The sequence below is a fragment of the Scardinius erythrophthalmus genome (assembly GCF_964197995.2).
Source record: "Scardinius erythrophthalmus genome assembly, chromosome: 13".
NCBI classification, from domain to species: domain Eukaryota; kingdom Metazoa; phylum Chordata; class Actinopteri; order Cypriniformes; family Leuciscidae; genus Scardinius; species Scardinius erythrophthalmus.
In genome coordinates, this window is record NC_138233.1 from 33,452,495 (window position 1) to 33,465,110 (window position 12,616).

General features: G+C 39.7%; 1 protein-coding gene across 1 annotated transcript in view; it reads right to left on the minus strand.

The window, feature by feature from the left end:
- Positions 1-12,616, minus strand: part of msnb (moesin b) — a gene marked incomplete at its 5' end in the record, with an annotated part of 47,503 nt that overhangs the window by 10,691 nt on the left and 24,196 nt on the right. Inside the window, 4 exons of the mRNA XM_081381966.1 lie at positions 8,359-8,522; positions 8,691-8,787; positions 8,894-9,040; positions 9,147-9,230. Of these exons, the coding sequence (XP_081238092.1) occupies positions 8,359-8,522; positions 8,691-8,787; positions 8,894-9,040; positions 9,147-9,230 (492 nt within the window). The remainder of the gene's footprint in view (positions 1-8,358; positions 8,523-8,690; positions 8,788-8,893; positions 9,041-9,146; positions 9,231-12,616) is intronic.

Sequence of the window (12,616 nt, forward strand, 5' to 3'; positions counted from 1 at the left end):
GTAAGGGATGACAGTGGTGATGTTTTACCTTGGATATGAGTGAGAGTGAACCTGCAGTATAATCGCACATAGTGAGTGCAATCAGAGCAGCAACTGGCTCGCAATTTGCTGTCTCCTCAAAAGTCTGTTTACAAGCAGCAAAAATCTGCCTTCATGAGATGCAGATCCAGTAAACTTAAGTGTTGTTCACTTTACTGCAGCTCAAAATAGCACCAAATTAATAAAAATGAATTAATATATTCACCGACATCCTGTTTTCTATTATATGGTGTGCACATTTGTGATGACAGAAGATGAATGTAAATGCACCAGGGTTCGATAGAATCAAGCTGACTGTGAAACTAGACCAACGCTGTGAGGAGCAACAGGAACAATCACGCTCAGACTCAGACTGCAGCAAATTAAGACAGTCTTTGTGCAGCCTCTAACAGGGCACCCTTTGCTGGGTGGGTCATTTGGATACATTTCATGTCCATTGATGATAATTTAATTTTTTTTCTAACAATTTTCTTTGGAAATATCATATTTCATCTATTAAGATAATACATACTATGAAATACATACTATAATCTGTCACAAATATTTTGTGCACCCTGTTTTTCAATTGCCTTTATGTCCCTTAAATTATAGTTTTAACAATGTCTGCTTTTTGAAATGAGTGGGTCGTGTTACTAACGGAACACCCCCTTGAAAAATGTTTTATCCCAAATCCATTTGACCAGCATCATGTGATGTCATTTTGTTCTGCGGTGTATATTTTACTACTATACATATCTGTGGAAGGTCAGTTACCTATCTGTCACTCACTCTATGTTGTGTCGATGTAATAACACTAGGAGTTAAACTTGGGAGCCCCAAACAGGTCTGATACTTCAGAAAAGACCAATGACAATTGCAGAGTGGAATTTCATGCCACTCCTCTGGACATACAGGTATAAAAGGAGATGGCTTGCTCCACTAATTCAGATTTGTTCTTCGGAGCTGAGCAGTCGAATGAGCACTGGCAACTCATTCACCTTAGAAGAGAAAAAGAGCTGTTGGAAATCTGTACAGTGCGTTTCAGCAGTCTCTTTCCAGTAACGCACAGTTAAGTGCAAGGAGTTCTCCTGGGCACTTCGACAGCAAAAAATATCAAAATCCTCTAAAAGGGCAGACACCAGCAGACATCATCTTTCTAAAAATGCTTTACCACCAGTGTATTTCTGGATGTGGTTGACACCTTTCCCCCTTGGACGGCCACGATCTGTGACTGTTGTTTGGGCCGTGCTCACATTGAGGCAGTGTTTGTGTATGGCACATAATCTCACTGCGAGAGTATGGGCATGGGGACGTCGCGGTTGCAACTATAATACTTTTATAAAAGGCAGAGAGTCTCCTTGGTTGCTCCTGTTCCGGTCCTTCTGCAGCTAATGTGCACAAGCCCGCGGGGCGGAAAGGGCTGAGGGTGATATGAGGAATTCAATGGAAGTGTTTCCACAGGTAAACCCTCTGGGTCTCGCATTCCTCTACATACTCTTTCCTCCCAGTACAGTTGTCAGATAAGTAAGGAGGTTCACATTAGGGAGAATATTACTTCTCATTTGGGATTCACGAAGAGGAAGAATTGTTGATTGCAGCATCAGAGGACTGGCTTATGCCTTCTGAAGTGGATGACTTCCCTAAGTTGGCTACCGTGCTTTCTTAGGCCTCTGTGAATATCGGGCTAGAGTGGAATTCTCCACCCTGATCTGAGCATTTGCAGTTGAATGATTGGTCTCTAAGTTCGGAGAACGACACAGCCACGCTTCACAGGTACCACCACCCTCACTAACCTCAATAGTGGTGCGGCCAGTGGGTACTCAGAGGTCCCACAGGTTGAGGGTGTGGTCGTGGTGCATCTATGCCCGCAAAACGCCACCACCTGGAGGAACCGTCCAAGGCTCCCGTTCATGGTAAGTTCACCTTCGCCCCACATGCCATGGCCATCCTGCAGTTCCATCAGGCTAAGGCACTTAAAGAGCTGCCCTTGGGTAGTCCTGACCCAGGGTTGATGCAGGAGCTGCACTCAGCAATGACTGACCGACCGATGAAGGTGGTTCAGGAGTTCCATCTGTGCCTTAATCTTGCACAGATGCCGACAAAGTCGCCCCCATCTCGTTGGCACCAATGTTAAGGACTTCTCACAGCAGTTCTTGGCAGTGAAGAAGCAGACGGAGGCAATCGAATACATCCTGCCCCAGCACGACTTGGCCAATCAGAGACATATATGTTGAGCGTGAGAACGCAATAGCCAGAGTGTTTAAGAATCCGTTCAACTGCTCTCAAAATGCTAGATGTAAATGCTGGTATAATTTTTTAAAAATTTGGTACTTTTGACAACACTACTTTAAAACAGCATTCTTCCATCTTAAAAAAACATATCTAAATTACAACATATGCTCTCAATGACAGAAGCAGAAAAGTTAGTTCATGCATTCATGCTAGATTATTGTAATGCTCTATTGGCTTGTTGCCCTGCATGTTTAATAAACAAACTTCACCTGGTCCAAAACGCAGCAGCTAGAGTTCTTACTGGAACCTGGAGGTAAGAACATATTAGCCGGGTTCTGTCAACACTGCATTGGCTCCCTATTAAACATCGTTTACATTTTAAAATCGTGCTAATTACTTACAAAGCATAAAATGGTTTAGCTCCCCAGTACTTGAGCGAGCTCTTAATGCATTATAGCCCTTCACTTCTATAGTGATATCAAAATTCTGGCCAGTTGATAATACCTAGAATATCAAAATCAACTGCAGCAAATAGATCTTTTTCCTATTTAGCACCTAAACTCTGGAACAGTCTTCCTAGCATTGTTCGGATGCAGACACACACAGTTTAAATCTAGACTAAAAACACATCTCTTTAACCTGGCATACACATAGCACATTATCATTTTCCATAATTCAAATCATGTAAAATGATTATTAGGCTGCATAAATTAGATCAGCCGGAACCGGGAACACTTCCCATAACACCTGATGTACTTGTTAAATCATAAGAAGAATGGCATCTATGCTAATATTAGTCTCTCTCTATCCCAAGGTTTACAGTAGTCAGCTAGATCCAGGCTGTATCCAGATCAGATGAAGGACCTGCGTCTAGACATGACCACTACACAGCCCTGCAGTCAGCAGAGACCGTGTCAACTAGACTATACCCTGCGGGGACATGGCAAAAGTTGTTGCTTTTTCACAATAAATGTTTTTCCTCTGTACAGATGAAAATGTTGATTTCCAAAACATGATTTCCGTTCACACGGATCCGAGGAAATGACTAGAAGCGCTGTTTTATGCATGCCGGACAGGTGGTTGGTGGTGTCACTTTGTAAAGAAGGACTACACACCAACGCACATTCAAACGCACATGACTATAGACTAAACACATCATGCACATGTGCATGCCATCGCTGTTTTAGCAGATTCACGTTTTTAAAGTTTGCATGGGAGTAACGGTTTATAACGTACCGCTTATAAAGGTATTGCTTTCAAAACTCATTTTCAAAAACTTGCACTTTGAAACCTACTTCAGGGTTTATGTTCTTGGGCCACTAGGATGCCGTTGTTATGTAGATGAGCGGCCAGAACACATTGAAGGTTTTATGTTTTCAGTTGAAAACCATGTCGTGTGAGCGGCCCCTAAGGGAAATTAATTTATTAAAAACATTGTCTGACTCTAGTTAGACAATGACTTTATTCTAGAGCTGCTGTACAGCCAAAACAATCTTTGTTGCATTATTTTCTTAATATCACTGTAAAGCTGCTTTGAAACAATCTGTATTGTAAAAAGTGCTATATAAGTGAAGGTGACTTGACATGACTTCCAAGTATTCATCTTGCGAATGTCCGATTCCTTACTAACAAAACAGATCAACTACTTCTCCTAACCCACATCAACAAGGACTTTTCAAACTCTGCTGCATTGTGCTTCACTGAAACCTGGCTGAGTGAAGCCATTTCTGGACAACGCACTACATCTGCCGGGCTTCCAGCTGTTCCGACAGGATTGCATCGCATTGCATGACTCGTTTTAACGGGGAAAACGAGAGGTGGTGGATTGTGTTTCTACATTAATGAAAGTGGTGTTCAGATGTAACAACGCTGAAGAAGATATGCTGTCCTAATTTAGAGGCACTCTTCATAAACTGTAAACCCTTCTACTCACAGTGGGAGTTTTCCTCTTTCATTCTTGTGAATGTGTACATCCCAAATGCACACAAAGGTACCCAGAATCTCTTTTGATGGAAGAGATGGATTTTTCTTTTTGTTTTGATTTCTGTTTAGAGAAGGTAATGCCAGATGCTAAAGAGGTGATGGCTTTTTCATGGTCAGAAAAAGAGCTACACGACAGCCAGCCGTCGAGTGCTGGTACTGGGAGTGCTATGAACGGGAAAAAGAGGTCCCACTGAAATAATTTCAGAAGCTCCTGGGGTATATGGCGCCCTCAGTGGCAGAAACGCCGCTTGGGTTGATGCATTTGAGATTTGATGCACCTTGCCAGCACTGGCTTCAGACTCGAGTTCTGAGATTGGCCTCTGCCCATGGCACCGCAACACACATTGTCCAATCTGTCGCCGCACCTTCAATCCTTGGACAGACCTTGTATGACCATTTCTATATGCAGAGGTTCCCTTAGAACAAGTGTCAAGGTGTGTTGTTGTCACAACAAATGTTTCAAAAAGAGGCTGAAGCACTTTATGTAACAGGCACACAGTCTCAGGACCCCGGACAGGGACTCGACTGCATTTGCACATCAACTGCCTCAAGTTTCTGGCTCTGTTGCTGGCCCTGCGAAGGTTTCGGCTGTTTATCCAGGGTTTATCCATGGCTGTTTATATTTACATGTGTTAGTCCAGACAGACAACATAGCGACTGTGGCATGCAAAAATCACCAGGGTGGCATCCGCTCACGTCACATATCAAAATTCACCTGCCATCTCAAAAAAGTCCCTGCATGCCACTCACATTCTGGACGACTTCAAACGTGCAGCATACATGCTTTTGTGAAAGTTGGTGCTCAGTGGAGTGTGGAGACTCCATCCCCTGGTGGTCCAGCTGATTTGGAGTTGATTCAGCAAAGGTAGATCTGTTCAAAGGTAGAAAACTGCACTCTGTGATTTTCCCTTTCTGAAGATCTGCTCTGAACAGATGCCCTGGCACACAGCTGGCCCCAAGGTCATATGCATTTCCCCCCTGATCACACAGACACTGGCCCACCCAGGCATGGTTCTCTGAGCTCATGCTTTTCGTGACAGCCCGAATTTCTGGCAAAATCCTCTGAGGAAGGACCTCCTTTCTCAGACACAGGACACAATTTGGCATCTGTGCCCACTGCCCAGACCTCTGGGACCTCCATGTCTGGCTCCAGGATGGGATGCAGAAGACCAGAGTGGACTACCACCAGCACAGACATTATCACTCAAGCCAGAGCCCCTTCCACAAGGCAGCTGTATGCTTTGAAGTGGTGTCTTTTTGCTAGTTGGCGCTCTTCCTTCTCTTTGAAGATAGACGTCATGGCCATGCTCACTTCTATCAAGAGGGGATGGGGACTTGCAAGACCAAGGCCAGGCTATGTGCCTAATTTTCCCACTAACCTTTTCAGGGATCAGGTGGTGAACTTGCAAGTGCTCCCTCATATTGAGGCAGATCCAGCCTTATCCCTACTGTGTACAGTGTGGATCTATTTGGACCGCACAGAGAACTTTAGATGCTCTGAGAAGCTCTATGTCTGTTTTCAGGGACAGCAGAAGGGGGAGGCTGTCTCCAAAAAGAGGATCGCCCACTGGAGCCAGTTATTTGGCGTACCGAGCCCAGAGCATACCCTGCACCCTGGGAGTGCGAGCACATTCCACCAGGTGTGTGGCATCCTCCTGGGCACTGGCGAATGGTGCCTCCCTGACAGGCATCTGTAGAACAGATGGCTGGGCTATAGCTAATACTTTATCAAGATACTATAATCTGTGAGTAGAGCCGATTTCATCCCGGGTGCTATTGAGTACGAATAGGTAAATTTTAGGCAGCGACTCCGTTTATCGCTTGCAATTACTGTAGCATGTTTCTCCTTTGTTCAGGTGAGTTCCCCATCTCCGGCGAACCCTGGAAATCTGAGGGTGGCAGGTCAGTGACAAAGTCTATTCCGATGTGAGACCATGGTCGATTAGGAATGGGCAAGGGAATCAGTTTGCCTTCTGGCAGATGATAGGGAGTCTTGGAAGGCGCAGACTGAACAGACTCTAATGTATCGGGAGACCTCCTGGGTCATGACAGGCCACCATTACTTATTACGGAGGAGCAAGAAGGTTTGCTGGCTGCCTAGGTGTCCAGAGCCTGAAAATGTATGAACTGAGTCCAAGAGGGACAGACATAGGGCTGATAGTACGTAGGTTCGTCCCTCTGGACCTCACGGCTATTTCAGAAAGGGGAGGCTTCGGTAATTTGGTTGTCTAATGACCATTGGATGGGACTTACGACGATTTGCTGGAGGGAGTATTGACTGGAGAGAGGTCCTGCTCTGGATGATACTTGCGTGAAAGAGCATCAGCCTTCAGGTTCTTACCTACTGGTCAATATGTGACAATGAAATAAAACTGGGTAAAGAATAGTCTTCACTCCTCCAAGGCTAGTTTGGTGGCCAGTAGCTCCCAGTTGCCGATGTCATTGTTTCACTCTGTCGGGGACAGAAGAAGGCACATGGATGGAGGACTGATGGACCACCCTGCCGCTGAGACAAGACGCCTCCAATCCTGGTTATAGAAGCGGCAACCTCCACAATGAATGGCAACTCGGGATCTGGATGGACCTTGGCTGGAGCTGAGCAAAAGGCTTCTTAGAACTGTTGGAAAGCTTTCGTGGCTGTGGAATTCCAGGACAGAGACTTGGGTCAGTTTCTGACCCAAGTCTCATCGTTTCCCCAGGAAACGATGAAGGTTCTTTATTGTGGAGGGTTGGAGCCATTTAAGGATGGCTTCTACCTTCTTCTGGTCCATTTGCACGCCACATTCGTTGATGACATACCCCAGAAAATGGATGGTGTTGCGGTGGAACTCACACTTCTCTAGTTTCAGGCAGAGATGATGTTCTCTCAGGTGATGTTCTCTCCCATTGGCATTTGTTGAACAAAAATTATTCATGGAAATTAGTACAGGGCCTTTTCAAGGGTGCTAATATAATATAAAGGAGAACACTCAGAAGAAGAATTGATAAAGATTTTAATACTAAAACAACAAACTTAAAAGGAGAATCTTAAGAGCATACTTAAGAACAACTATGCACCTCTGCTGATATCTGGTAAAAAAAAAAAAAAAAAAAAGTGTCAGAGTGTGCCATCATTTTCCCACACCACATCAGGTTTGCCACACACACACTGAGTTTGGTTTAAACTACTGATGTCAAAAAAGCAATTACAGAAAATCCATTATCTCTGAATCGTTCATCAATGGCAAAATGCTTATAAATGGCAATATAATGCTTGGCCATCATTTCAGAAGTGAGGGGGACAGAAATGTCAAGTGCAATACCATTTTTTTTTTTCAGACCTTTGTCTAATTTACAGAATTTACATTTTTTTTCTAATTGAAATGTCTAATCTTGCTTTGATCTCACTAAGTAATCAAATACGCTGCTGAACAACAAGTGTAATTTTTTTTTTTAAATCACAGAATATATAGAAAATATACGCAGAAACATAATTAGTACTGCATTATTCATATACTTTATTGTTATTAAAATACACAGACATGTCTTAAAGAACATAGTTTGTTTATTGTCTTTACATTTCATAAGTCAATATGCCCTTCAAATTGAACAGATCTGGATTCTTTTTTTGCGAAGACGAATGGGAAAATATTCGTAAAAATAAAGTCAAAATGTACCAAGCAGATAGACTATCCAAACAGAGTGCTGTAATAAAAAAAAGTGTGCACACGTTTGCAATTAGTTACTCCAAGGTTTTTTTTTTTTTTTTTTTTTTTTTTCTAAATGAAAAATGTCATTTAGGTTTTCAGTGGAATTACATGGGTTGTGATTTTTACGTTAAACATGCAAAACTTCTGATATTATTTATCTTTGTTTCACTTGTTTTAAATGACAAAAACAGTTTTAACAGGGGTAAGTAGACTTTGTGGTATCAACTGTAGCTATAGGCAGCTCACTAGGTTTTAGAACAGAGCTCCTCTGATATTGATTTACTTTAATTAAAAAAAATACACAATTAGTACATTTGCATGAAAGACAGTATCTACTTTCAGCACTAGATAGTGACTGTGCCTTTGGTATCATAAAAAAAAGCATTGTAAATGTTCTGTCTGAGCTGTCAGATATGTTTGTTATTAATGTTCTCACCTTTCTTGTTGTCTCTTGTTCTTCTCTTCTCTGGCCTGTGCTTTCATTTGCTGCACCTCAATAGTGTCTGGTTTGCGTCGTCTCATGTAAAGATCATGGTTTCCCATGCACAGAGCCAGGATACGCTTGTTAATGCGCAGACGAGGTGCATAGAACACAAAGTCCTGTGGTTAGAGCAGAGGACATGTCATAACATTTCAGACAGGAGTAATACAACTGTAATACAACAGGTGTAAGACAACTGAAATCCTCCACATCTCCAAAAATTAGTGAATGAAAGAATAAATAAATTAAGAAATAAATTTGGGATTAAGTTTATTATTTTAAGTTACCGGTGACTTTTTGTCTATGGGCTTAATGACAAATTTCTTGTCATTGAAAGAAATATTCCGTATCTCACTCCAAGGAAATCCAATCTTAGGTGTCAGCCTGTTAAAAAAACAGCGATATTGTCAGGCACAGTCCATTGCAAAGAATTTACAACAAAACACTTATACTTGTAACAAGGGTTAAAAATGAAATATAGATGGTATACTTGTCTGAACGTTCATATATGTTTAGTCCCAAAGCATCAACACCCAACCACAACTCCGATCCTTTTTTGTTTTTGATGCTGAAATAGTTCACTCCATACATCTCCAGATCCTGGGAAATCTTCAAGTATTCTATCATTGCATCCTCTCTGTAGAGATAAACCTGTATTGACTATACTCAAACAACTAGTTTTAGGTTCAGGACATAGTTGTGAAGTTGTTTTTAATTTTATAAATGGGTCATATGGATTGTACCTGATCATGCGCTTGTGTTGTTCATGCCACACCCGAATTCGATCTTCCCACTGCTCTTTAGTCAGTTTATGTTGTTCTAGAACTCTAGAAGAAGGTATTAGTATATAAAGCAGCAACTTTCAAAACATAATAAAGTACTATAAAGTGATCTTAGTGTTAAAATAATAGAACATAGTTGGTGTTAAGCTCTTAAAAGAATAGAGAAACACCTTTGTGGCAGCAATTTGTCTCTGCACAAATATCCAGGGATGTGATATTCTTTATTGAAGTCACTGTATTTCATCTGCACAGCATATGAGGCCAGTAGAACAGCCGTCTCAGGTGGACAGTAGATATCATCATTCAAGATTCCCTCTTTCACCTGGAGGAAGAACAAGCGCTGTGTAGCTTCCTGAATCAACTCTTCAGCCACGTCCTCAGGGTAGAACTTTGCTCTAAATTTAATCAGCAATGGGTTTTCTTTTCTGACATCTTGAGCTGTCACCTAACATATAAACACAAAGGTTTTTGTTAGATGTTTTGGTAACACTTTAGAATATTGTTTCTGGTAACACTTTATTTTGATAGTCCGTTTGTTGAGACTTTACTAGTTATTAGTAGCCATTCAGTAGCTTGTCAACAGTGCATCAGTTGACATTCAACAACACTGTTTCAACTGACAAGTAACATACGTTCAACTGACTGCCTATAGACTATAAGGTACAATTCAAGTGTTAATCTACAGATTTTACAAAAAAGTGCCTGTTGACTGTCAATATTATTTTGCAACAGGTTATTAACCAATTGGCAACTAACTTTCAATTGTCAACTAACTTTCTGTAGATTGAGTACCAACAACTCAAGATCAATCTGTCAGTTAAAAGTCAACAGTCATGTCAGCATATGAAGTATATGATACTGTATATCCTACTCAAGGGGTCTCATATGCATCAAATTTATGATTATTTTAGCTGATTTAAAAATGTTTTAACCATTTGTTGATAATCTGTTGATAGTCAACTAAAGATTACACGTAGTTGCTTATTTGTTGCTTGTCAACAAATAAATTGTTTATGATCAGTAGACAATTAATAGACATTCTCAACTAAGCGTTAGTAGATATATTTTAGGACTATCTAATTAAAGTGAAAAATAGTTTATATCAGTAGAAAGTCTATAACCTATCAACAGATTAATATATTGTTTATGATCAGTTGACTATTAATAGACATTATCCACTAAGTGTTAGTAGATATCTTTTAGGACTATCTAATTAAAGTGAAAGACAGTTGATATCAGTAGAAAGTCTATAACCTATCAACAGATTGCATACCTAACCTGACTGAAGTAAAACAAACACTATGGCCATAACATCAGAGAAAAAAAATTCACTTTTATTAAATTAAAAAAAAAATAGTACAACACATTATTTAATAGGATATCACGATCACATCTGAACCATCTGATTATGTGAAAAAAATTATATTGAGCATTCCAAATGAGAAAACTCTCAATAGTCTACAATCTACATCATTTCAAATGCCCGAGGCCAAGATCAAAAGTTATAAACAACAAATAAAAATAATTATTAATTAATACATTTAGCCTTTCATGACAGTACGTTTTACAGAAAATCGCATTTATTAAATGCAGTTTAACGTTATAACAGTTACTCATTTAAGAAATAATCTCTGTTCCTGCTGCAAACTCGCTTCGGAGGATTAACAGACAAGACTATAGTTTAAACCCTTAACAATACCTTCTTTAATCGTTTAACCATTTTGTAACATTTAGTTTATTTAACGTTACGGTGAGACACAAAGGGCGTTTTCTCCTATAGAACCATAATACACCAAAACACAATATAAATTAACAAAATACATAATTTTTATTAGCTAACGTAACGTTAGATGTAATCCAAATCTCTATAATCCATACGCAAGCAAGAAACAGATCCAAATTCAGCCCTTCATCCACATCCAGCGATCTCCATCTCATCAAATTCGTGATGAATTTAAATTCAAAAATTGCGCCCTCAAGAAGCGTTACGACATGTTTTACGGCAGTGATATCAAACGCTCATTGGCTCTCGCCTGCCTCGTCACAGATTGCAGCATGCCTGTTTTCAGTTGAAACAACATTGAAATGCAGAAGCGCGTGCGCGCGCGCCGTCTTCATGCAGAGGGAAGCTGGGTTAACATTTTCATGGATTAATAACTTAAATTCTGCTCTGTCTCTTATACAAAACTATTATATACTGCCAGATAGGACTGCAACACATCGTCATTTGAGCGACTTTTGATACCGATTTACATTTTCGCAATAAATTATTATGATTACACATCTGTTGTTTTTCTTCATAATTTTAGCCTGCATAGTTTTAAGAAATGGTTATGGCTAGGTTTAGGGGCAGGAGTAGGATTAATGTTAGTGGCTCAAAATATATTTTAATGCTATTAATAAAACTGGCATTTCCCTACACATCTCTGTCCATAAAGTGTTTTATTCTTTTTATATTCTGTATAAGATGAGTAATTTATATTTAGGTTTGGGAGTAGGGTTAAGGGAACTTACATTTATCTATAAAACAGTATAAGGGAAATGATACAGATATCTTTATGATTCGTAAACGTTTTGTAGCTGTGAATTCGTAATAATTCTACGTTGCAGACATGTATGTATCATACGTTTCAGCATCTATCCAAACGTACAAAAAAGTATGTTTTCAATCTGTTGATAAGTTATAGACTTTCTACTGATATAAACTGTTTTTCACTTTAATTAGATAGTCCTAAAATGTACCTACTAACACTTAGTGGATAATGTCTATTAATAGTCTACTGATTATAAACAATTTATTTGTTGACAAGCAACAGATCTAATCTTTAGTTGACTATCAACAGATTATCTACAAATGGTTAAAACATTTTTAAATCAGCTAAAATAATCATAAATTTGATGCATATGAAACCCCTTGAGTAGGATATACAGTATCATATACTTCATATGCTGACATGACTGTTGACTTTTAACTGACAGATTGATCTTGAGTTGTTGGTACTCAATCTACAGAAAGATAGTTGACAATTGAAAGTTAGTCGCCAATTGGTTAATAACCTGTTGCAAAATAAGATTGACAGTCAACAGGCACTTTTTTGTAAAATCTGTAGATTAACACTTGAAATGTACCTTATAGTCTATAGGCAGTCAGTTGAATGTATGTTACTTGTCAGTTGAAACAGTGTTGTTGAATGTCAACTGATGCACTATTGACAAGCTACTGAATGGCTACTAATAACTAGTAAAGTCTCAACAAACGGACTATCAAAATAAAGTGTTACCCTGTTAGGGTAACTAACAGGTAATTCTTTATTAACACTTAAGTCACTACTGTTAACTACTAAGGAAGATATGTTAACTAATCAGTATGTTATATAATTTTATGATTGTGTTAAGTATCAGTTAGTTAATCAATAACTAATGAATTCTGT